The 27,093-nt window shown below is 45.8% G+C and overlaps 2 protein-coding genes across 2 annotated transcripts in view; one reads left to right on the top strand and one right to left on the bottom strand.

The window, feature by feature from the left end:
- Nucleotides 1-316: 316 nt before the first annotated feature.
- On the top strand, nucleotides 317-4,408 carry GHSR (growth hormone secretagogue receptor; the record flags this gene model as incomplete). Its single annotated transcript, XM_082003336.1, has 2 exons — nucleotides 317-1,070; nucleotides 4,104-4,408. The coding sequence occupies 2 exons, from the start codon at nucleotides 317-319 to the stop codon at nucleotides 4,406-4,408; spliced, it is 1,059 nt and encodes a 352-aa protein (XP_081859462.1).
- Nucleotides 4,409-20,229: 15,821 nt separating this feature from the next.
- The window catches only part of FNDC3B (fibronectin type III domain containing 3B), a gene marked incomplete at its 5' end in the record, with an annotated part of 171,106 nt that continues 164,242 nt past the window's right edge, over nucleotides 20,230-27,093 (bottom strand). Inside the window, one exon of the mRNA XM_082003685.1 lies at nucleotides 20,230-21,360. Coding sequence (XP_081859811.1) covers nucleotides 21,049-21,360 — 312 coding nt within the window. The 3' untranslated portion in view covers nucleotides 20,230-21,048. The remainder of the gene's footprint in view (nucleotides 21,361-27,093) is intronic.

Genomic DNA, 27,093 nt, shown 5'->3' on the forward strand with positions numbered 1-27,093 from the left:
CTGCGCCGCGGGGCTGAAATAGTTCTGCGCCCTGCGCTGCCCGAGCCCCGGGGTCGCTCCGCGCCCGCGGAGCCAGTGCGCCCACGTCTCCTCTGACGCGCCGACGAGAGCCAGCCCCCCCTCCCCGGGCCCGGGGGGGGGCAGCAGCCCCCGGAGAGAGGCGGAGCGGGGCCGCTCTTCCCTCCTCCCCGCCTCCCGCACCTGCCCGAGCAGCGCGGCGGAGGGCGCGCAGCGGCGCGGAGGCAGGGACCGGGCCGGGCCGCGCGGGCGGCTCCGCGGGCGCGCCGGGCGGTGATGCGCAGCCCGCGGCGGCAGGATGCGGGAGGGGAGCGCGGGCGGCCGCGGCGCGGAGAACCGGACGGGCGCCGAGCCCCCGCTGCACCTCTTCCCCGCGCCCGTGCTCACCGGCATCACCGTTGCCTGCGTCCTCCTCTTCGTCATCGGGATCGTCGGCAACCTCATGACCATGCTGGTGGTGTCGCGGTTCCGGGACATGAGGACCACCACCAACTTTTACCTGTCCAGCATGGCCTTCTCCGACCTCCTCATCTTCCTCTGCATGCCCCTGGACCTCTTCCGCCTCTGGCAGTACCGGCCCTGGAACTTCGGGGACCTCCTCTGCAAGCTCTTCCAGTTCGTCAGCGAGAGCTGCACCTATTCCACCATCCTCAACATCACCGCCCTCAGCGTGGAGCGGTACGTCGCCATCTGTTTCCCTCTCCGAGCTAAAGTCATCATCACCAAGGGGAAGGTCAAGCTGGTCATCCTCTTCCTCTGGGCCGTCTCCTTCATTAGCGCCGGACCCATCTTCGTCTTGGTGGGGGTCGAGCACGAGAATGGCACGAACCCCCTGAGCACCAATGAGTGCCGAGCCACGGAGTACGCCATCCGCTCGGGGCTCCTCACCATCATGGTCTGGACCTCCAGCATCTTCTTTTTCCTGCCCGTGTTTTGTCTGACTGTGCTGTACAGCCTCATCGGGAGGAAGCTCTGGAGGAGAAAGAGGAAGAACATCGGTCCAAATGCTGTCATCAGGGATAAGAACAACAAGCAAACTGTGAAAATGTTAGGTACGACTCTTCTAGCTCTGTTTTTCCAAAGGATGTGCGTGCTTGCATGCGTGTGTGTGTGTGAGAAAGGCTGGGAGTGCTCTGGTCGTTCACTATAGTTGCTTCCGAAGGAAAGCATTTATTGAAAATGTTTCATACAAAGGGCTACACCTCAAGTTATTCATAGGGTAACTCTCCTCCTTCCTTAGATTTATTTCTAACTGGTTTGAGCTGGGGGCTCTCAAACAGTTCAACAACTGTTACTACCACTCACTGACAAGGACTAACGCTGGTGTTACAATCAGCTAGTCCCCTGGAGATTTTCGAACATTTTTGCTCTTTGGCTGTGGATACCGATGTTATTTACAGAAGGATAGTTTATCTGATTTTTAAACAAAACTAAACCCTTCTTAAACCACAAAGTTGAGCTACAGACTAAGCAAGCAGGCTGTGATGTGCACTTAGTTTCATATGAAAAGAGCATCAAGGTTTTAGCAAATTAGGGTTATTTACTAGCATGGCTGTGTAAGCTTATGAAAATTAATCTGTGTTTTTGTATTAGCAAAACACCAGGATGTGCTGAACAGGGAGCACTGTGTCTCCTTTGAGGTCTGTGATCCTGTAAATTCTCACTGACTTTAAGAAAACAGGATCGAGATGACAGACACCGTCATTCATAACTTCATATATTTACATTGCTGAATGGTTTAAACAACAGTTACTGTTGGCACATGGAAACAGAAATTTTAAACATACTAAGTCAGTGCATGTGGTGGGAGTTTGAGGCACAAAATGAAAAAGTTGTTCAGCAGTTTAGTGCCTGGAAACTGCAGAATCCTGCTGCTGCTGCTGCGTACTTTTATTCAAGCAAAAAGTCCTCCGCAGTGCAAGTCATCCCATGGATTTCGGTGGGGATGAGACGCTTTGCATGAGGTGGTTTCGTGGGCAGCAGCTCTGGCTGTGCTCATTTCAGCTAGGTTGAAGTGATGGGCTAATGAGCTAGACGAAGAGGTGGCAGCGTGTCCTAAGTACCTTAATTATTAAATGGGAGCCTAACTGATCTTTTTTGTTCATGTCCTGCGTTATTACTATGCAACGGCAGGAAGAATAATAAAATCCGTGGCATTCGTTGTGCCCTTTCAGCTACGTTTTATGATCAATAGAATTACTTCAGTCTGGTAAGCGTGACCTTGGAAGTAATTCATCATTTACACTTCTAGAGTTTTAGGATTATGAATCTCTGTTTACAATAAGTAAATTGCTAGCATATATTACTACCATGTTTATATTTATGTATACTTAACTGTTACTATTTCAAAATTCTTTACAGTTTATTTCTGCCCTGAGGTATTGCTGCAAGCATGACAATATTTCAGACACCTTTTTTTTTTTTCTTTTACAAGGTCTGAGAACAGCAAGACAGTGGCAAGACTGTCCTCTGACGGAGAGCCAATACTCTCTAAATGATAACAATCTGATGTCTGGTGGAAAGATAGAAAGAAAAGAAGTTCGTAAGGGCTCAGAACCAGCAGATGCTCAATGCAATCTGCTCTCATTGGTTTTAATGCTCTGCTTGAAATTTAGAAGGCACTTTCTAAGATTTAGCAAGTCATGGAACATAAAGTAAATGGGATTAGCATTAACACTTCTTTTAAATTGTAGAGAAAGGTTATACTTCAAGGTCCATAATTAAACATCTAAATTTACAGCCTGACTTGCAAAGGAGCTCTCATGCACTGATTTCGATAGGAACGGGGTAATTCTGCATGCGTGAAGATCAAACTGTCAAAAGCCTGACTAGGGACATGCATACCCACCTGTGAAAATATTTACTGCCCTTAAAATTCTGTTTGTAATGACCATCATGGTAATATTCATTATATGAATTAAACGCCAGAGCACACCTGTGAGCAAGGGAAACATATCTGAACTTTGTAGGTGAAGATACTGTGGAAAAAATGGAAATGGTTGGCTCAAGAAGATGCAGAGCTGGAAAGCATACTCTGAACCACAGCTCTGTGCTATACAGTCCACCACAAGGCCTGCATAAGTACCCGTTCAAACTTGGGAATGCTTGTTCAGAACGGTTTTGGGGAAAGATGCCCATAATCATCCCTCTTAGCTCTTTGAATTTTATATCTGCTGTGACTTGACATGAGCAAGCAGGATTGCTAACAAGAGAGAACAGGTTAACTGGGAAAAAATGCTGAAGAAGGTCAAAAAAGCTTGCTCATGTTTTCTTTCTGGTGTATTAATAGATACACTCAAAGCAATATGAAAAATAAAAAAGGTGAATAGCACGCAGGAACAGAACAGAAGTAGTTTCCCTTGCTCTAGGATGTAAATTCAAATGGGCCAGTGTTCAAATACACATATTTCTGTTACTCTACATATATTTACATATAAACGCAACCAGAGTGATAGTGTAATATTACAGATATACTATGTAACTATATTTACACAGTTATATATTATATATTTAGATTTACTCTTCTTGAAGTAACTCCTGTTCCAAAAAATGGACAACCTGGAGGGCTGCACCGCTCTCCTCTTCTTACCTTGGCATATGTGCTCTACAAGTCCAAATTCTGGTGGTTTGTTTTATTTTTAGGCTTTTGCCTTAAATGATTTTGCTTCCCCAGTGATTACGTTCTTCATTATAAACCACAGTGCTAAGTCTATCATCACATTACATATAATTTGCTTTTGTTAAACACTGCAGATGACAGGCTGTGTTATACGCTTTTTTTTGTCACCATTCTGACTCTTTAATTCTCTATTTACGAAAACATAAGTTTATAGTTCAGAATTATGCTACCTTAGATTAGTTGAGCAGCATGCAGGCAGCCTGTTTAGGCATGAACAATATGTATTAAGTATTGCTAATTTATACTGTCACAGGACGTATTTGAGAGACACAAAAGCAAAAACCTACGGGATGCATTGTCACACTCTGAGACTAATTTGTTAAAGAAATGGAATGATATTTCACCTTAATGACTCGCCTTTTAATACTCGTACTTAACACAATTTCTTCTGCTGTTTTTATTTCAGTTGTGGTGGTATTTGCTTTCATACTCTGCTGGTTGCCTTTTCACGTAGGACGATATTTATTTTCCAAATCCTTTGAAGCTGGATCCTTGGAGATAGCAGTGATCAGCCAGTACTGCAACTTGGTGTCCTTTGTCCTCTTCTACCTTAGCGCAGCCATCAACCCCATCCTCTACAACATCATGTCGAAGAAGTACCGAGTGGCCGCTTGCCGGCTGTTCGGACTCAACCCCCCCCCAAGGAAAAGACTCTCCAGCACAAAGCAAGAGAGTTCGCGCGTGTGGACAGAACCCAGCGTTATCACATGACACGTGGTGTCCCGCGCCAGAGCATCCCTGACCCGCGTTTCCCAGAAAGCCATAACGAAAGAGAAAGAGGGCGAGAAATACACGTCGAGCCCTTAAAGCTGTGCTCTTGTCATCATCTGGATTTGCTGGAAGATGTAAAGTAGGCAGTCAAAGATTAAAAAAAACCAAACCCAAACAAAAACCACCACTAAACTTTGAGACTATAAAAGGAGAGACATGGCCACAGAATCTGGCAACCCTGAAGTATTGTTTTTCTGCTGCTTTTTTGCCCATGTGATTTTTTAGCGCTGACTTTAGCAGGAGAGCTAGGCTTTACCACTCTTAACAGGCAAACGCAGCCCAGTTCACTTGAGAGTTTGTGTGACTTCAGTGGCAGCTAATTGGAGCCGAATTTTTCCAGAGTTAACTTTAGTTTTTCTAAAAATTTTGCTAGCATATAACCAGACCCTAGAGAGAGAAAATTGAATTGCCTTTTTGGAGTAGTAAACATGGAATTTGATACACGTTTCATAATCTTCATTTTTTAAATTAACATTTTCCTCTGAATGAGGAAAATGATTTCTTAAAAAAGAAAAGGAGAAATAAAATGGATAATTTGTAAACATGCTAAAAATAAAGGACCTTCATGTCATGTCTGAGGAGAAAGGAAATTTAAAAAATGCCTTCACAGAAGTAGCTTAGGACATAACTGTACTGAAATATTTTTTTTAAATATATGTCAGTGGGACAAGGACAGTGCTGACTTCAGGACTGCAGTGATGCTATAAAAATATGGAATGCGATCTCCCACCAAAGTCATATTTTTTGTTTGTGGTTTTTTTTTTTCCCCTAGCTAAATCATCTGTACTTGTTCCATTCAGCTTGACTGTGAACGACTCCATGCGTTTGAACTTGGGAGCATTTATCTGTTGCGGTATTTGTAAGGAGTCTGTGGCTGCGCACCACCGTACCCCCAAAGTTTGCCATTTACAGGTCTCCTGCCTGTAAACCACCACTGGTTTCTGTTCACAGTGTATCAGCCGGTGACCAGTACCACATCCCCCGTGGAGCCCGGTGTGCAGTGGTACTAGTTGGCTGCGGTATTAAATGAAGAACATTTTTTAACCAACGTGACCTGACAAAGTAATAGAAAAATCTGTGTTAAAACACACAGGCAGACACGTGCTCATATCTGATCCATAAAAATCTTAAATTCAATTGATTTTTATAACTGAACTGTGCCACTAAAAGCAAACCAGAAAACTTTCCATCCTTTATGCTGATAAAGTTGTCTTATATTGCATCTACTGTCACACCAACACGTAGATTTTGCAGTCCAGCTAAGAGAGCTTCGGGGCATGCATGTGCAGTAGCAGCTTTCTGTTTATTTTGTTCTAGTATTTATTACCCGCTGGTCCACGACTGATTCTCCGCAACGAACTGTCTGGTAGTTCTGAAGTCCTGCTGCCTTCAGACTCCCGTTCGCGCTGGTGGGCCACTTTCCGCCTGTTACACCTTTAGCTGACGGTGCTGCTCAGGTATTACCCAAAAGAGAATCTGGCCTTTTCTGTATATATTTGTGGGGTTTATTTCTGTATATATTGTGGGGTTTATATCATCCAGGGCTTTGCTAGGGCCAGGAGGCTGACTGCTGCTCCTCAGTGCGGCACCGGAGCCGGTCCGGCTCCCCGCGCCCGCAGCCAGCGCAGGTTTGACGTAGGCAAACCCGTAAACGAAGGGACGGACGAGCAGCAGCGCTCTGGGACCCTCGCCCCTCTCGTCTCTAACCGCCTCGTTACTCATTTCGTCCTCGCGCTCGTCGTCGACTGACGAACCGATCGGATGGCACGTGTCGTGTAACTCAGGGAAACTCAGAAATTCGGGAATCTTGAAAAGACGGCGAAGATGCGAGCGTCTGTGTAAGCGAACTGATCACAGCCCCGGCCTCACGTGTGTCAAACCTCAGCTGCGTCCGTGGTATTAAATGTGAACAGAAAAAAGAAATAAAGTGACGAGACCCTTTATAGCCCTGCGGGGCGAGTGGCGGAGGAGCCGGCAGGGCTGCGGGCGGGCTGGAGAAGCTCGGCGCTGCCGCGTGGGAGCCGGGCACGGCCCCGGCTGCTGCAGGGCCGGCGCCCCGCCGCGCCGCAAAACCTCGCAGCGTGCGAGGCTTCACGGGCTTGCTCCGGTCCCCGCGAGTAAAACCTGCGTCTCAGTTACAGGAAGAAATTCTGCACGGCCAGAACGGTCCCACAGAGGCTTTCACCTAGCGGAGAAGTTGCGTTGTTGGGTTTTAATTTTTTTCCCCCAAAATTTATAGAGAAGCCAGCTAGGCTACAGTTTTTGGGTTTTTTTTTGTTGTGTTTTTTTTTTTTTTAAATCCAGAATAACATTAAAGCCCTGTGTAGAAGCATTTAATTTCTGCATATGTACTATAATCATACAAATAATTTCATTTAACCTAACATTTCATCAGGAGAGATGGTAAATTTTAACTATACCAACACTGCGAAATTGCCGCATCGTTGTGTATAGAATTTAAAACATTCAATCTGGAGTCACAAAAGTTGGAAAGAAGGGGACGGGCCGCTCATTGGGAGGGAGGAGAGGGACTTCTCCCTTCTCACTTAGGAAATGGACTTGTTCCTGCAAGTCATTGAACATTTGGGCAAATCTAGCAAAATACATGCATTTTTATGAAAGAAGAGTAGCCGCCTTCCTATGACTCTTGCACGAGCAGGAAAATATTTCAGATCCAGCAGGAAACGTTCAAGGATGTAACACACAGTGTAGCTGTCCCGCCTGCAGTCGGCACTCGGCCGGCCGTTCCTTCGGCTTCCCTCAGCACTCAACCTTTTCTACACAGAAATGCTGGAGTCAGCGGAGTCACGCTTACTGCCGTGCGTTGACTCCAGACGGTGAATAGGGTCTGCTTCTTCCAACAGGTACTAGTGCATAATGAACTGCTTTTATAGGGAAAACAAGAAAAAAAAAAAAAATCACCTGGATAACCTTCATTTTTGCATCATAAAATCAACTACTGTCAGATGCCTCCAGAAAGAGATATACTTCCCCACCAGCACTGATGGATGAATTGCATTGCTTGCCTCCAGGGTTATTGCCTAAATTATAAGAAATAACTTCATCGGGGGGGGGGGAATGCAGTCAAGATTTCAACAGCATTTTTTCACAGAATCACAGAAATATTATGGTTGAAAAGACCTTTAAGATCAAGTCCAACCATCAACCCAACACCACCATGTCCACTAAACCATGTCGTGAAGTGCCACGTCTACATGTTTTCTGAACGCTTCCAGGGATGGTGACTCCACCACCTCCCTGGGCAGCCTGTGCCAATGCCTGACCACTCTCTCAGTAAAGAAATTTTCCCCAATACTCAGTCTAAACCTCCCCTGGCACAACTTGAGGCCATTTCCTCTTGTTCTATCACTAGTTACTTGGGAGAAGAGGCCAACACCCACCTCACCACAACCCCCTTTCAGGTAGTTGTAGAGAGCAATAAGGTCTCCCCTCAGCCTCCTCTTCTCCAGACTGAACCACCCCAGTTCCCTCAGCCGCTCCTCATAAGACTTGTGCTCCAGACCCCTCACCAGCTTCTTTGCCCTTCTCTGGACACGCTCCAGCACCTCAGCATCCTTCTTGTAGCGAGGGGCCCAAAACTGAACACAGGATTCAAAGTGCGGCCTCACCAGTGCTGAGTACAGGGGCATGATCGCTTCCCTGCTCCTGCTGGCCACACTATTGCTGATACTGGCCAGGACGCTGTTGGCCTTCTTGGCTACCTGGGCACACTGCCGGCTCATGTTCAGCCGGCTGTCAACCAGCACCCCCAGGTCCCTTTCCGCCGGGCAGCTCTCCAGCCACTCCTCCCCAAGCCTGTGGCGTTGCATGGGGTTGTTGTGGCTGAAGTGCAGGACCTTGCACTTGGCCTTATTAAACCTCATACAGTTGGCCTCCGCCCATCGATCCAGCCTGTCCAGATCCCTCTGCAGAGCCCTCCTACCCTCCAGCAGATCAACACTCCCACCCAACTTGGTGTCATCTGCAAACTTACTGAGGGAGCACTCGATTCCCTCATCCAGATCATCTATAAAGATACCGAACAAGACTGGCCCCAGAACCGAGCCCTGGGGAACACCGCTTGTGACTGGCCACCAGCCGGATTTAACGCCATTCACCACAACTCTCTGGGCTCGGCCACCCAGCCAGTTCCTCACCCAGTGAAGAGTAAACCTGTCTAAGCCACGAGCCGCCAGTTTCTCCAGGAGAATGCTGTGGGAGACGCTGTCAAAGGCTTTACTAAAGTCCAGGTAGACAACATCCACAGCCTTTCCCTCATCCACCGGGTGGGTCACCTGGTCATAGAAGGAGATCAGGTTGGTCAAGCAGGACCTGCCTTTCATGAACCCATGCTGGCTGGGCCTGATCCCTTGGTTGTCCTGCACATGCCCTGTGAGCACTCTCAAGATGAACCGCTCCATGGTCTTCCCCGGCACGGAGGTCAGGCTGACAGGCCTGTAGTTCCCAGGATCCTCCTTCCGGCCTTTCTTGTAGACGGGTGTCACACTGGCAAGCCTCCAGCTGTCTGGGACCTCCCCTGTTAAGCAGGACTGCTGATAGATGATGGAGAGTGGCTTGGCAAGCTCCTTTGCCAGCTCTCTCAGCACTCTCGGGTGGATCCCGTCAGGCTCCATAGACTTGTGGGTGTCCAGGTGGCTTAACAGGTCCTTAACTGCCTCCTCCTGGGTTATGGGTGGGTTATTGTGCTCCCCATCCCTGCCTTCTTTTGCCTAAGAGCAGCTGACTGAAGTCAGCCCGAGAGGGGGATCAGGAACGTGCCTCAGGTAGTAACACGGGGCAAGGTCCTCCTGCCTTGTCTCTACCGGGCGTTACACAGGCGGAGCAGAGGCTGCAGGCGGAGAGCGCGGCGGCAAACAGCCCGTGCCGGCAGCGCCGGCGCCGCTTTAATCGTCTGTCTCACCGGCTGCAGCGTACGGCGATCCTGGCAAATACTTTCCAGCAGAGACAAAGCGTTTCTCCTCCCTTTCCCAGGGCATTTCTGCAGCACCTCACGTTCCTGGCATCTTCTCCCCAAAGCCATCCCTATCTGAAAGAGCACGGGTGCCCTCCCACCCCATTTTGGGTCTGCACATGGCTTTTGAGGTCTGTTTTACATGCAGGGAAGACAAGAGCCCTTGCAGGAGCTGGGCTATTCATGAAGTGTGGCGGGCAGGGTAGACTTCTTTTAGGCTGTCGAGGCATAGGCTGCATTTCTGGAAACTCTTCCCTGTGGGAAGAGACTTTGCCACTTCTGACTGAAGAAAAAAAAAAATTATAGGGGCTTTAGGAGTGAAAATTCTGCTGTGTTCTCACTGACCTGTACGTGAGCAGCCCGTATAGGAAATAACTGGAGGTTCGTTCAATTAGCTCAAGTTTTAAAAGCTTTTCTAAGTCTACATTTTGTATCACAGCTTCACAAATAAACAGGAACAATTTGGCTGCATTTTATTTCTTGGCAACATGCTAAACTGGTGATGAAATAGGTCAAAAGCACTTTACCAGAAAGCTCCATTCATTTTAGGAAAGTACATTTGATGGAGGCATGCACAGGCAGAAAATCATGTCCTATTGTATTTCTTGCCAAAAATCAAATATACTGGAAAAATACCACTTACATGTCAAGTTTTGAGTCGATGGACGTCCAGCATTTGTGTAAGTTTGTGTCAAATGGCATTTGCATAAGCCCTATTTGAAGCAGCAGCCCTTGGATACCCAAATGCCCGGGAGCACGTCCTCTCCATCACGGGTCTGCCGCAGCCGGCTGCCTCCTCGCCTGCCGACGGGCAAGGGCGAGGTGTGGGGAGGTGCGGCTGCTGGTGCTGCTGGTCCCTTTGCCGGTGTGAAGGCAGCTGGTCCCACACCGCCGTCTGAGACACCCCTGCGCTTGGTCGCACGGATCAGCGCGTTTCCTTACGGGGCTGTTAAGCAGCTCCTCCGAGTCCTTCAGTCAATGTTTCCTGATGGGCTTCCATACAGTTTGTACCATTTGCAAAACCCCTGTGGCCTTGAGAAGGTAAATTCTGGCTTGAGAAGTAAATTCGGTACAAAAAAAATCTACCTAACTCCTCATACCCCAACGATTCCCGCGTGTACCCTGAACCGCCCTCCTCACCTCCCAGCGGAAAGCACGGTGAGTAGATTTTACCCTCACAACTTCTAATGAGCAATATTAACCCAATTTTACAAAATGGGAATTAAAGCACTCGGTGTTTTAACCCCTCGCTCAAACCACGCTGTCTGAGAGCGACGGGGTGCGGATCCGATCACCTCCCTCTGGGTGGGATTCCTTGGGCTGGTGCTGGCAGCTCTGAGCATCACCGGTGCTGCGAAGCCGTGCTGCCGGCGTGCTCAGCCATAAGCGTTACACGGGACATAAATGACGCCCGGCGGACCCCGCAGCCTCTGGAGAGCTCAGCCTGAGCCAGGAAACACGGGCTGTGCTTCCAAAGCCCTGCGTCTGCGTCCCGACCCAAAATAGCAACCAACGAACATGTGCCACCGGCTGAGGCAGCACCTGCACCCACAGCAGGGTTCATATCGACACGGGAACTCTCACGCCCATCCCTGCGCCTGCGCACATGCAGGAGCTTCCCAGAAAACCCTCCGGATAACCCAGATGGGTGTACATCCAGCAGATGCCGGTGCAGGAGCTGGCACGTTTTGGGAACACCTGGTGATTTACGTCCTTTCGCGGTATTTGCTGTCAAGCGCATTGAGCTGGAGTTCCACGCTGCCCGGCTGCCACACGGGCAGTGCCCGGAGCAGCTGGAAGCTTGTAGGACGTCGGTGTGAAGCCTCTGTGCATTTAGGCAGGTCCATCATCCACGCAGGGCTGTGGCACACCCCCCCACACCCCCCAGACATCTCCTCCCACCCGTCCATCCCCACCTGATGTACCGCAGCAGGCTCCTTCCCAGCTCCGCACGAAGACCAGGAACTTCACAGGAGCAAAACAATTTCCTCACGCGGACGTCCTTGACAATGGCTTTTCACTCTGAAACACGATTTCTGGTGAGAGACAGGTAAAACCTCCAGGGATCTGGCTTCGTGCCCCATGTCCTCGGCCAAACTTTTGCCCAGAGCAGTTTGTTAGATGATGGGGCCCCGCTTTGCCAGTTCCATCAGACAGTGAAATCACAGTTTCAGTTTCTTGAAGCCCTGGCTGCTGCTGTTTAGGGAAAAAGAAGAAAAGTGAATGGTAGATCACGATTTGTCTTTTACCTCTAAATTGTGGTTATGCAAGTACAGTGAAGGATGATGAAGAAAAAGACAAATTTAATCCGTCTTGTATTAATGAAGGTTTACAGGTTTCTGCAGTCACTTCTGCTTGCTGTTGAGCCTTCATATGGTTGTCGTTCCAGCACACAAGATAGTACATTAGTATTATCAAACGTGATTAATACACTTGCTGGGCTTTTTACAGCCTTTCTCAGTGCTCTTCCCAGCAGAAAGGTCTCCGTTCCCTTCCCAGTCCAGCGCTTGTGTGTTACTGCTCTCCCTGATCTCAGTTGTGGGCTGGTGCATGCCTGATTTTTCAAAGGAGAGCAAAATTCAGAGCTGCTCATTAACCCCATACTTATACAAAAAAAGAAAAAAAAAAAAGCCTCTACTTCACCTGGGCGCTGCGCATGGTGATGCCGACTGCAAGTTTCTCTGAGTCCTGAAAACACATTGACTTGCTTTTGCTCAGCAAGAAAAGCTCGGGTCTGCGGCAAAATTTTGGAAATGCCCCCAGACTCGTCGGGTGCGCTTGCCGTTGCAGCGTTACCTGGATCTACACCACACTCACTCGTTGCAAAGGCACTCTCACACTGCCGGCCACGAGCAGGCTTGAGGACCAAACCTGACGTAGGCAGAGGACTATAAGCCTTGCGCGGTATCCCCGCAAATAGCCTGATGGGATGTGAGCAATCGTCAGCCTCTTTAGTCTGCCCTGTGGTTTTGGGCACCCATGGACCCTTGTCCTCACACCTGGGGTTGGTTCCAAACAGCCATCAGTGGTGAGACCACTGCCTGGACCCCAGGAGCACCTCTCACTGGGAGGGTACCAACTCCTAAATCGGCACCTAAAGGGAGCGCTGCCCGGTTGCCAGTCTAGCCCTCTCTTGCTGTGTGCACAAAGGCATCCTTTTGCAAGCCTACAGGCTGCTCCTCCAGCTGTACTTGGAGATAAAACGCTTGGCGATGAAGGCATTTTATTGCTCTCCACGGTTGCTTCGCTTCCCTCGCTGGGAGGGAAATGAGGGTTTGGTGACGTGTGCGAGTCCGTAAGGTAAAATCACTCTCAGAAATAAAGTAAGTGCCTCACGGTTAACTTCAGAGGCTGCTCGGAGGGCACAGGAGATGCTCTAACAGATTTGGCCCCAGTTTGAATGCTGCCAGATCAAAAGAGAAGACTGTTACTCCCTTTTCTTTATTCTCATGTTCTGATTGATTTTCACATGATTGCAGTGCTGCCCATGAGAAAAAAAAAGGCATGGCGATTTCCAAGCCTTTTTTCACCTTGTTCTTCCCTGCACAGCCTCCTTCCACAAACGAGCCGGCGCTGCAAATCACCCTTCATTAGGGCAGGCAGGCGGGGAATCTAACACCACGAGCCTGTTCTGCAAGGAGCCCGCAGCGCGACGACCTCCGGGGTGCGGAGATTTAAATAGCTTTAACACGCCGATAATTACAAAAGACAGCAAAAACTCGTACTGCAGATTCTCACCAAAAGTTAAGCCAATATTCATTAACCAAAGTTAAGCCAATACACGTGGGCGTGTATTCTGCCCAGTCGATAGCACTTTGGTATTTTTATCAAGCGGTGACAACGCGATCGATTTTTGTACAATTTGCTGTGCTGTGCCAGGGGCACCAGCACGGGGCTGCAAAAGGTGCAATTTTCTGAGCTAGCTTTGATCAAACGTGTGGTTTTGAACCCACTGAACTGTCGTTAGCTTGTGACGAGGGGAGCGGGTGGCCAGCCCGAGGGTTTCCTTGTGCCCTGGCTGGTGCCGCAGCCCTGGCGGAGACGCGCTGGTGCGGGGCTCATCCCTCGGATGTGCTGCCTGAGCATCCCCGGTCTAACACCGATATGTAAGGAAACAAAACCGTTTCAGCTATACTCAGGCCACAACAGTGGTTTCTTTCTCACGAAGAGCTAACCTGCAAGGCTAACCGACGCCCCGCCGCATCCTGCGGCGTACGGAGAGTCACCTTGGTGCAGCTACTCCCACGCCGGTGCCAACGGCCACGAGAGGTTTGTGCCGACCTGCTTTCTCTTCAGTCTTTGCTGGGTCCCGTGCCTGGTTTCCCACGTCACAGCGTAAGTTGGAGTCTGCCACGTAGCTAGAGGAGTGCCATTGCCGTAACTGTGGTGAGACTCGAATGAAACGTCCCTTCCTGCGAGACGGGCTGACGCCAGCCAGAGGAAGCGGCTTACTCCACTGCTGGTGTAAGGGCTTGTTTAGAGAACAATCAGAGGTTTGTACAGCTGCGATGCTTTTGGTTTCAAAACTCTGATGTCAATCACATCGCACTTGAAACATCGCTCGGACATGAGACCGAGCTCTAAGGCGCAGAAGAAGCGCCAAACTCCCCCGTCCTGGAGAGAAGCGGAGAGGAGCAGCAGCAGCCTAAGCGCTGCGACCCAGGGCAATCACGACGGCGTACAAAGCCCACGCAGCAGCACCCCGGGGAGTATTCGGCCCCGCTGATGGCGGAGACCCACTTTTCCTCAGCGTGCCGAGCCCCTTGTGTGCTGCAGCCGGGGCTGGGCAGGCACCGAGCGGCGTCGGGCTGGGGACCGAACCCTGCGCGGTGCCGCAAAGCCCGCTGAACCGAGGGCACGGCGACCAGCTCGCAGCGTTTTGTGGAGAGAAAGGGCATCTGAGCTATAAATTAATAAATACAATATTTGCGCTGGATTAGGGTGAATTTCTCAACTCTATTCACATATTAATCCTCGCAAGACTTCTGCCTCCCTACTGTTTGCTCCATTTTATTTGTGGAGAACAACAGCTTTCAGATGGCGGAAAGTGAGAGGGATGAGCTAATGAAATTACCAAGAAATGACATCCACTGAGTACGTTGACCCAAGCAGTTATTTATTACCATGCTAGTAGACCTAAAAATAGTTTTGATCACATGCAATACCATCTACGCCAGCAATTAGTACAATAAATATAAGTACTCAAACTGATAACAGCACATTCACCTAAGTCACAGCAGGTAGCAGGCTAATCCACTGTGTTTGAAAGCATCCTGTGAAACCTCTTAATTTTTTTATTTCACCCAGCCAAGAATCTGCGGATTGTGAGAACAGTTGTCGACAGCAAAACCAGATGCAATTGTTTAGGGCTTATTAAATGTAATATCGATGAAATAGCCCTTTCAGGGGATCTCAGCTGGTTTTCTGCTCAGCCATAAAAATATTGAAACAGAATGTCCATATCCTTCTCTCTACTTACTTGTGGTTCTCATTTCTGAGAAGAATAAAGGACGACATTTATATCTTCACTCCAAGGCAGGTGAATATTAAGGACAGAGAATATAATTCCACACCATTTCAATAAACCATAATACAACATGAATTCTGCAATAATTCTAGAAAAAGGTTTGCCCAGGAAATATAATTTATAGATCACACTTCCACACTAATTTCTTTATAACTTTTCTCTAATACCTTTGGGTGCAGACAGATCTAACAAAACCATCAGGTTCAGGTAGGTGTCATTGACGCTGGAGGGGAATCACCCCATCTCCCTCATCCATAAATTGCTCAAGCTTTGCCGAGACCTCAAGGATCCATTTAGATTTAGCACGAGAGGGTAAAGATTAGGTTGCAGCTGGAATCTTTTGTAAAAACCTGAACCGGTCTCTTTTTGTACCACTTGCTGAATCCCGAACGAGCACGTGGACAAGCAGAAGAGGAGGAAGAGGTTTTGCTCCGGGTCTGGCAGGAGCTGAGCAGTTCAGCTCCACCAGCTTCCCAGTGGTCGATGTGCAGAGCTGGGGGGGCCATCAGCATCGGGACCCATCCCGCCGCTTTCTGCTCGTTGAAGATTAACTCCCACGTGTCATCTGCAGCCTTAAGCTTCAGCAAAAGGACAAAAATACACTGGGGCCGTTGAAGAGCGGTGATGTGAGTGACCCGTTAGTGACAGACACAGGCTGGAGCCGCTTCCTCCCATTGACCCCCAACTCACGGTCCTGACGGACCTTCCCCGCTGCCCCATGCGGGGTGGGGAGCCGCTTTCCCCACGGATGCCAAGCAGAACACAACAGCGTTAGTCAGTTGACAGCGATGACGAAACGCTGAGTTGCCACCACCACCACAGGGTCTGTGGGCAAGGTACCACCGTCCCTGCGTTCAGACAAGAAAAGCGGCGTGTCCCAGGGAACAGTTCTCCAGCCACAAACCTGTGAGAGACAGGAGACCTCGGGTAACGCAGCCCAGCTCCCGCCTCTTCGCTGGAGATCCCGAAGTATTTCATTTTCAGAGGTATTTTCAAATACCTCTGCTACGCTTCAAGACGGGAGGAACAGGCAGGAGAGCCTTGGTCCCCTGACACAAAGGCTGGAGTTAAGATCTACCTCCCTTCAAGCAAGTGCTATTTATAGTAGGCTGAGTTTGGGCATCTCCTAGAATTTGAAGACTTGAATGAGTCTGGGAGGGAAAGTTCCGCAGGAGGTGAACAGCATGGACTGATGCTACCTCTGGACCCCGTTTGCTTGTTTATTTGTCCCGGGGAGCGGGTGGCTCAGATCGTGCCGCATCTTGCTTTGATGCCCTGGTTTCTCATACAGGGACACCCCCCCCCCCAATTTAAAAGGGGCTCAACTCCCCTCCACCAAACCAAACGCGCTCGGACCTTGCAACAGCGGATGAAGTCAAAAGCAAAACAAATTCTACCCGTTTCGTTTTTGAACAGGCTCTTTGATTACCGAGAAGCGGGAGAATTGCTGCTGCTATAGAAACAGCAGCCACCAAGCCGGTGACCACGCTTTGCTGCGGCAGAGCTGGAGATTGCTCCAGTTGCGAGATGTGCCACGGTCCACGTCCGACCGCCGTACCAGCCTACAGGCCGTTTGTCAGGCCACGAAAATACCTAAAAATACCAGCCCATGCTCCCCTTCAAACCTTCTCAGAGCAGATACTTTTCACCCAAGAGGTACGAGCTGGCAAGACATGTCGGTAGATAGAATATTGCCCAAGCCCAGTTACTATTGCTCCTCATTTCTTCGTAAGGCAAAACCCGTCGGAAACGTGGTGCCGCGTACCCCACCTCCGCCCGGTTCGAGTGTGGGAAGGGGACCCAGCTCCTCTGCACTAAACCTGCGGGTTGTAACATCACAAAACGACATTCACGGCTCAAAGAGCAAATACCTGAATCCTCCTTCGCTCCCGGGGGCTTTAACTGTCCTCCATCACCTCCGCAGACACTCACGGCAATACCATAACCCAGGGGCTACCAAAAAGATCTGTTCGGATACCGAAGCGGTAATTACTGTTCTAGAGAGAAATGTCAAAGATTTTGTTAAAGAGAGATTGTTTTGGCAAGCAGTTTAAATTAGGGGGGGGGGGGAAGCTGAGTAATCAAGTGAAGATTACTGAACTTCCTTAGGAAAAACCCACTCATGTTGTAAACTGCAGTAATTAAAAAAAGCAAACAAATAAAACGCTGTATTTATGCAGTGATTTGAAGAAGCGCTTTAAAACCCAAACAATAATGTATTTGCCAAGAGACGTGTATATATACTAGATTAATTCTTTACGATGAGTAATTGAATTTATTGCACAAAATTAACAAATAAGTGTAAAGTTCTGATATTTCAAGTGTTCCATTACAAAGAGAGAACACATCTAGGATTGTTTTTTTTTTTTTACCATCCTTAAATTTTCAGGCAAGCTATTTAAAAGCAGCGATTAAAACACCGCAGACACCCGACTTTAAGGTTATTTCTATCAGCTTTCACTTACTGTGCCCTGCCGAGGGAAGCAAAACTGCGGGGCTGCAGCCGGAGCCGCCGCCGCCAGCCGGCCGCAGGGAGAGGGCGAGGAGATGGAGGGCTGCGGCAACCAGCCGAGGCGAGGAGGAATTCGGCTTCACCCGGACGGCGGTCAGGGCAAACCGCCGGCAGCCTCCAGACGCAGGGTACAGGTACCGGCCCGGCCGAACGGCACCTTCCCGGGGGTGGGCTGGCGACCGGCGGCGTATTTGGCTCAACGAGCGGATTACGCCATGAGCCGCTGAACTGCACCTTCACGAATGACACAAAATCCTCCCAGATACAAACCAGAAACATCCCGAGGTAAATCCGGGGCTCCCGGTCCTGCTGGAGGCTGCAGCGGCACCACTGACCCGCTGGAAAGGGGCCACGCAGACCGAAAGGGCTGTGTTCAATTAGCAAAACTCCTGGTAGTATCAGAAAGAATTAAAACATTTATTGGGCATAAATATATTACATATACACTACAGATACAGTTAAGTCTTACATACATAGTGTAGTATTTGCAAAAATCTATACATTAAAATTGATATGGCAGTTTTAATACAATGCATATGAAATAGTCTAAAATTTACAATACAAGAAAACTTACGATTATTTTTTTTTTTTTTAAGTTGAAAAGCTTGGAATGTATGTTCCCATAGTGAGGTAAAAACATCTTATTTTTTTCAATTTAAAGAACTGTGCAAGGACAAGGTTCATACACATTCAGTTAGGGCACTTTTCAATCGTGACACTGAATACTGAGCTACTGTAGCCAACAAACAGGGTTAGAAAACGTTTCAAGTTCGTAAAGAAAAAGGCGGAACAATATAAAAACATCTCTCTCCTTCCTTAAGGGTTTTAAATATTTAGCGTTTCATTCTACCTTCGCTGTTGGGAATTTCTGCTGAATTTTGCGCATTCGCCTGCTGGATCCGAGGGCGTCGCGACGCAGGAGAGATGAGGCAGCGGCCGCGGGAACGGCAACCAGAGCAGGAGTGCCTTAAATCCCCTGCTCTTCTCTTTGACGGTAACACAGGAAGGACAATCAAATCACTACGGCAGAATATACAAACGAAAAGACTCTCAACTTAACTTACTTGGGGCCTGTCCCAACTCCTCCAGAATGCCTTCTCTGACCACCTCAGGGTTGGACCGGGCGTTCTCGTTAGCGTGATTACGAGGGACACCAAACAAATGGGCGATGACAGAAACGCTGCACGTGTAACTCGCTGCTCCTCTCTACACTTCTGCTCGCCGCTTTTAGTATCATTTGTATTTCAAACTTTCAAAATCGATCGAATCATCTAGGGCAAGGTGGTTTGTGTTTTTCTTTTTTTTATTAAAGCAGTTTTTTTTTTTTTTTTAAAAGGTCTCAAGCTTGAATTTCGTAGCAGCACTGCTAAAACAATATTCCAAAAATATAAAAGGGAATCTATTCAAATTTCTGGGTTTCCGAACTAGCGGTCTTTTCATTGCTTTAAAAAATACACTCTTTTTTTCCCTCCATTGAAAACAGCTGTATATGCTTTGCTCACAAAATACGGATGCAAGGTCACAAAGTTTCATATCACAAATAAATTTAAATAAGATGTAAATAAATTTGACAAGCCATGACTTTGGAAAAACCAGAAAAATATATATATTTAGCTCAATGCCATTAGTTTGCAAGGCTAAATTAAACTAATTATAGTCAATAACAAAATACAGAACATTTCTAATATTTGCTACATCTAGAGAGGCACACAGAATAATTCATTGATCTTAGCACTTTCTTTCCAGAGATGATTATGTTTTTGGATACATGTAAACGTTTGAATCACTGATAATTTTTTTTTTTGGCATTTAATGTACTAGATGCTCCCATCTTCAAAAACACAAGAAAATGTAAGAAGATTAATAATACTAGGAATGCTGCCAGGTAAAAAGTTGACCTAAAGTACAACAGTATAAAACAGACAAAATATAACATGCTACGGGGAAGGTGGGGAAGGGGATTAGTACATAAGTACACTTTTTATTTTTTATTTTTTTTACAATAAATAAAAGATTGCACTGTAATTGGTATTTAAAGTACTGTATGCAGTATATAGTATAAATAAACCTAAAACAAAAATAATGTTGTTTTTTCCCCATTACTTTGGTTAAGGGAATAGTATGCTAGTACAGGACACTGAATCTTAGACGATGGAGACAGAGCACAAAATAGCTAGGACAAAAGCAAAACCAAGTAGCAAAAATATACAAAAACAAGAGGCAGGGAAATACACTGTGTCTGTTGCACCCTTTTGGAATCTATTTGCACCTCCAGCTCATTTATGTCCCTGAGGTACTTGCAGAATGTTGACTTAATAGAAATAACCCAATGACTCGAGAGTTAAAAATCGAGTATCCTGACGGATTACAACGCGTGCCTGGGAAGGGACAGGCAGGAGGGGGGACGCTCCCGTCAGAGCAGGGGCTATTCCTCTGCAGGGCTCTCGTCTGAATTTTGCCCTGTACCAAGTTATTTCAATTAGCCCTGGGGTAAGAACAGCGCAGACGCCCACTTAAGGTATTTAAAACAAACAGATCGAATTTCTGATACCTCCAAGAAAGTTCCATACAACGGATACCCCTCCAAAAAACAGTAACAGTAAAAAGATCAACCGACAGCAAAGTTTGCTTACGTTGAGTGTAAATCTCACCTAATTCAGTAGAGGCAGTAAGCTGTCACCAGCTCTAATCATATAAATCAGGCTGAACATAATAGAATAATATCTAGTATTAGATTAGGAATAGTTATATACAGTGACAAACAGACAAGTTAAAGCAGCTTTTAAATAGCTGAACATGGGAATAACTAACTATTGCACAATGCCCTCTTACTTAAAATTAATGCTAGGAATCAAAATGGTAAAAAAAAATCTATAATGCTTCATAATTTATACGCAGTTTGGTTATCTGATTTCTTATACAGGCAGTTTATAGTGTTGTAACAGTAAAAATAACAGATAATTAAAAAAGTTTTTCGACTGCAGGATATTTTTCCGATTTAAATGCTCTAAATAGTTAAAAATAAAAACTTTTATCTTGAAAAAACTGGGGCAAATGTAGTGAGTAATTCATAGGCAACATTGCTAATACTGTTCAAGGAAAACCTGGTACTGCTGACTAACACTGTATTCTAGTCTTACCCCTATACACACTTGTGACTAATGTTTAGAAGGAAAAAGAAGAGACAAAGAAGTGACTCATGATTAAAATTTCCTAAATAGTAAGATAAAATAAGAGACTGTATGAACTTCAGTGAAAAAAACCAAAACAACATCAAAAAGGCAAATCGGTGACAATTTTGAAACCGTGAAGAAAAAAAAAAAAAAATCTTGCTTTTGGTATCTGGTTTGCTCATTTCTCCAGTTTGACCACTTCCTAGTTTTGAATTTCAAAAAGGTGCATCAAAACACTGATTTATCTTTCTTCAAGCTAGAACTGTAAAAACGAGAGAAGTATATAAAATGTATGGTAGAACAAAAGGATTTCAAAAAAAGGAGTATCTGAATAAATGTGTGGATTATAATGCGTAGCATTAGTTAAATTTGTATCTCAAACTTCCACTGAATTATCTACTTCATAAAGAAGTACTGTAATATACAGGCAAATATAATTGACAAACTTGCAAAGCCAAGAACAATGAGGGCTGCAAACTGTTCATCAGTAGGAATCATGCTCTTTATCTTAGGATCATCTACGCTTCCCATTTCTCCTGCAAGCATGATCTCATTTCGCTGAAGCATAAAGGCAACGGATGGGCTGAAAGGTCCACTAAGTTCCTGTGAGGTATCCAAGCACCGGCGGCAGACGCAGACGCGAAACCGATAGTCTGTGTTGACTTGAAGGCCTGAGATGTGGAATGTGGTCTCCTCTCCCTTGTACACCTTCAAAACATAACAGCAAGCACAGTCAAATACAAAGAGCAAGAGACAACATCCTCCTCCTTTCCTAGCAACAAACAATTTAAAAAAAAGTAACGATGTCAGATTTTGCAAGGATTTGAGCCAGAAAGTTAGGTCCAGTCTGAGTCTCTTAAGGAAACACTTTCGCAGCTCTCAAGGGACAGAACTCACTGGGTCGGTGCAGGTTTTGGAGAAGCAGAGGCATGTGGAGGACTATGTAAGAGATGTCTGACCATGAGAGGTCTCAATACAGAGTGTTCCACAGAGTCAATGCACACAAGGACAGCCAAGACTTCAGACAATATATCAACCATAAGACGTACTCATCTTCTGTGGGTGTGATAAATACAACAAACGTATTTCTGTACTCTTAAAATGTGACTACATGCCTAAAACACGTCTAAGACATAAGAACAGTGTTTGTCCCCAAAAGGAAGAAAACTTTGCAAAACAAGGTTATTGAAAGACATTCACTGTATAATGATAAAATTGGTTACAAATATAATTTTAATGTACTTTCCCTCACATTTCTCTCAAGAGCCAGCAATCTTGCCAGAAATTACACTTTCAGAATTGTAGAAACAATAAAATATTAAGGTATAAAAAAATGCTCCTCTTGGTTGCACTGTATTTGGTTCTTTAGCAATCCAAACCCATCACGTATTTATGTTAATCAAACGTAGGTACTGCATGACTCAGAGAGCATGAGTCACAGTATGAGAAAGAAGAGAGATAACTGAATATCTAAGAGACAGTTTTGTAACCTAAATGCAAAGAGATCACTGTAAACTTTTATGAACTCTGAAAACAAATAACCAGTCAACAATTTATATAACGGGGGGTTGTTGAAACTGATATTTTATGAAATGAAAAATATTTCATAAAAAGCCTGTGTCTGCCGGAAACAAACCATCCTGAACTTCAGATACTTCTTCCTCTGCTCATTTAGCCGGTTTCCTTCTCCTCGCTGTGGGAGCGGAAGGCTGAGAGTGTCTCTGCCCTCCCAGAGGTAAGAACTCAACTTAGAAAAGGGTAACGAGGGAAATTAAACCTGAGCCGATAGAGGACTTCCTGTGCGTTACTCTGGAGTAAGAAATACAGGAGGAAAAAGAAGAGACATGCTCAGCTAAACACCACTTAAAGAGTCTAGCTTTCCTGCCCATGCTTGCCCCTGAGACTCATCCCTCAGTTAAAAAGCCAGTCACTGATTTCTTGAGAAGGTCTGGGACAAAGATGAAGTTTTTTCTTTCATTTGTCCTCTCCTCTCCTTTTAAACTTCCACAGTTTTTCCAAATATAGTTTGAATAATGGCGACTGAGATTTCCAGGCTAAGTAGAAGTCCTCTAACTGGCTCAGGCATGTTGCCCCCCAAGGCATAAATCAAGAAGCAATATTTAACAAAGTTATGTTGCCCCCCTCAAGCACGCTCAGCAGCCACAGGAAGTTCACTCTAGCTCAAGTGACAACGAATTCACATCGCAAATCTCTGTGATTGACCACAGCTATGCACTCTCGCCTTGTTGTCTTTGCTTGTCTTCCCCACGCCAACGAGAAGTGAGTCATGAAGTTACAGTAAGACAGTAGTTGCAGGGAAACAAAACTGCAAGTGCTGTAGCGATCCATAGAAATAACGTGAAGGTTGAAACATCTGTTTGCAAAGCTTATCTCATCCCAAGAACATCTCTGCCACTCTGTTTTCCAACGGCAATTCCATTTCTAATACCTACCTGTTGTGTAGCAACTGTCCTCCATCAATGCTACATCGTGTAGGTGGTTCATACTTCAGTTTACTCCCAGAAGTAAATGATCACGCACAGAAGGTTGCATGCATTTGGCACATAAATGTAGGTTCAGTGAGTAACTAAAAAAGGATGTGTTCTTCCACAGGACCAGAGTCGGGATTCTTCTACTTGCAGGACTTACCTAACTCCCATTTCTTTAGATGCTGAGACGTGATAACTCAAAGAATCTATCCTCACAGAACAACTGTGAGCAAGGTGTGTTTTCTGGTGCTATTGTAATTATTAGTTTCATTTAAAAACGTATCATCAGAAGTGCTCTACATGCCTTTGCCATAAATGAAACTTTGTAACCAGTATGACCACTTCTAAACCAAAATAAAAATCCGGTAAAATCCAAATAACGACATTTAATAAAAATTTTACAATCTAATCTTTATAAATTAAATTTAACAGATATTAGGGAGAGGATACATACAACCTGTCTTTGCATTGAAAAAACTTGTCCAGTTAATTGTTTTTTTACTTGTTTTGTTTTGTCGGGGTGATGAATACCAGTGTAACTGGAGGCTAAGTTTGGCTAAATCAAAGACCTGTATCTTCATTACAGTCTAATAAATATAGATGACCAAGATCACTCAAGCCAGCTAGTCAACAGCACTTCTCAGAAAAAGGCCAGACACTCCAGTGAGAGAAGACTGCATCATTAAAGTTTGAAAAACAGTCAAAAGTACACTGAATAAGTGAATTAATATTCACTAATGATAAAGACAAAGCATTTCCTGCACTAGAGCTAGGCAGGTGGTGGAAACTGTCCTGCTTTCAGTGGTTTGATGAGTATTTCGCACCAGTGGATCTATGTCCTTTCTCAGTAACAGGTAAAAAAAAATACTTTGCTTCGTTATCATTCACTTCTGATAGGAGCCTCTGTATCCTCCACGACTGGCTGCAGCGAGCGTCTTGGAGAGACGACTGGCTCCAGCTCCATTTTGCCTTCAGCATCGTCTGTAGGACCAGCTAAGCCAATGCAGGATGCCCTCAGCACAAAGATATATGCTTGGTTGTGAACACAGTTACACTCTGTGAATGGACTTCACATACACAACACAGGAAAAAATAGCTGGCAATTATGCATGAGGTCTTTAAATTTGCTAAACAAAACCAAACCCAAATATAATTGCATAAAACAGCGTATTTTTTTATATGTAGCACACTATGCTTTGGTGGCCAACAAGTCAAAGTAAAGTGGCTATCCAATTTATTACTTTCAGTTCCTAAAAACAGGTTTTCTCTTACCTGAGAATACAATAAAAACACAATAAGCTTTTTGCCTGGCTCCCTCAATGAAAATATATATCATCACAAGTAATAAACTGCTGCTGAAGCCTCTTACAGCATTTGATCCTACTGATCAATCTCCACAGCTCAGAAAATTCCTGTAGGCAAGTATTTCTCAAATTGCACCGATGTCATTAAATAATTCCAACCCCCCTCCACCTTTTCCAATTAATAATTATAGCCACAGTTGCACTATAAGCAGCACACTGGAAAGCACAAGATAACCTTACCTAGTTGTTGCACTCCATTGCAACAACCAGTGTATTTAATAATTAATAAACCCCTATTTTATATGGTGATAAGAAGATCAACAATCAGAAGCAGGTTTCAATCTATTTTAGAAAGCATGCCCACTTGAAAAGTTTAATTTCTTCTAAGTCATCTGACAGATTCTCTTTAAGAAGCTGGCTTACGGTTTTATACAAACTCAAAGTCAGCTTCACTCACTCCACTGTTGAATTGCTCATAAACCCTTAAGAGCTGTGTGGACAGCCTTGGCTCCTAAACAAAGCAAACAAGAGTCCCTCAGATCACCTTCTGTAAGGTGGGCCGAGCTGAAAAACTCTCACGAAAGGAAATTAATTGCTCCATCTGATGACACAAAACTGGCACCAGGAGGCAGAGAAAATACTCGATGCAAGTAGCGCTAGTAACGCCAACGTGTAGTGTACAACGATGACGTATTTTGGCATGCAACCAGTACAAGTGACTTTGACTTGCTATTCAAAATAAAGAAGGAAAAACAACTTTTTGCCGATTTACACAAATTAACAGTGCACCGAATGCGTTTCAGCGATTGTGTGTCTACAGAGTCTGAAACAAACAGAAACCAAAGAAAATAAAAATTAGAGCTTGGTAAGACTGACAGGGTTCTCCCAGGCAACTACCTCCTGGTGCAGACCCCAGCAGGCTTCCCACTGCATTGCTGGTTTTTTGGTGGTTTTTTGTTGTTGTTGGTTTGGGGTTTTGTGGTTGGGTGGTTTTGGTTTTGTTTTTGTTTTTTTACACACCCAGTGTATCCTACCCTAACCTGCCCATATCTTTTCTTCTTTTGGAAAGCATTTGGGGACAGTGTTCTCCCAGAATAGTTGTGTCAGAAGCTGAAGAAACACCATTGCCTCCAAATTCTCGGAAATTTCAAAGGGAGGACATTCTGCCTCACTGGCAAACAATTTAAGGATAAAGAAGCTTCAAAACTGAGCTCTCATTTTCCATGGACGGCTCTCACGAAGAGCTGGCTCCTTGGTGATTCGATCCCCAGGGCTGCTCAAGTAGGAAACTAAAGCTTAGGCTGCCAAATGTGACCACCGCTGTCCCAAGCTTCAGCTCCTGCTAGTGCTGCACAGCCCAGACCACTCCCCGGGCTCCAGGTTAAAGCTATGCGAAGATGGAGATGGTTTTCACACACCTGAAAGCTAAGTTCTGAGTAAGCTTTGCTAGATGAAAGTGCAAGGAACAGAAAAACAAATCTGGGCCACGGATTCCTGGAATCTGCCGTGATTTACATCCTGATTCGTAAACAAGGAAAATTTGATTTCCTAAAAAGAATCATCATATGCCATTGCTTTTTCAAGTATCCAAATAGCAAAAGCATATCACATCATACACCAAAAGGAACATGCCGCTTGAGAAACAGGAAAAGGAGTATTTCCTATTTTTTTTAAACACACTTTTTAGGGAGCTGAATTGTTATCTGTTTAGTTCCTGCAAATCCAGTTCTTCAGACACAATCCTCAGCTGAGAAATATTTACAACGTGTTCTCCCAGAGGAGGGCAGGGATTGCTATAGCCCCAGCCTGAAAAAAAGGGCTTTTGAGTACTTTGATAGCACCTCTGCCAGGTCAAATGATGGAGGAGCGGTGGCTTTTGGGAGGCTGAGGGCTGCATATATTGGGCTACCGGGGGAAGGAGGCAGCTCAGGTGTGATGATCTCCAGAGAACCATAGCTTTACCCAAAAGCATGTCGGTGGCTAGTGTTGCGGCAGTGGAAGGAAAATGCTGAAGCGATTTAGCTTACTACGTAAGTTAATGATTCTTTTCTACAACTTGAATTTGTTTCTGTAACGTAAGCGAGGTGCAAGTACAGATCGGTGGTCTGCTCTTAGGTATCCTTACATCTCTCGAGAGCTTCATCTCCAGGATGGCATAAACAGCAGTACATTAATAAGGAGCTCAAACTTTGAGAGTTAACAGATAAGACTTTGTTTCCTCCTATTAGCGTTTTATTTCATAATGAGTTTTCTATATTTATTCACTTTAGATACAAAACACACTAGACAGGTGTTACGATACCCTGCTTCATACTGGTCCACAGGCAGTTCCAGAAAAATCAGTGCTACATACTAAAGAGTTACGCTGTGTGAATAAGGGAAGCGAGACATGGCCACTTATTTCAGTGTGCAGACTACTTCATGCTTAGTCAGCACAAAGTGCCCAGGTGGATTTTTTTTCTTTCTATTAATGAAATCAATACTGGAGAACATCGCATTCTGCACCTTCTGAAGAGCTTCCTAGCAAAGAGCTGGATCAAGATCTGGAACATAAAATTTTCCCAGAAATCGGAATCTAGCGTCACATTTGTGCTGCCTGGGTAAGGAATTCTGTGAGCTTTCTTATTGAGACCAGGGAGACTCTGTGC

This window comes from Phaethon aethereus (assembly GCF_964289735.1).
Source record: "Phaethon aethereus genome assembly, chromosome: 9".
In the NCBI taxonomy this organism is placed as follows: domain Eukaryota; kingdom Metazoa; phylum Chordata; class Aves; order Phaethontiformes; family Phaethontidae; genus Phaethon; species Phaethon aethereus.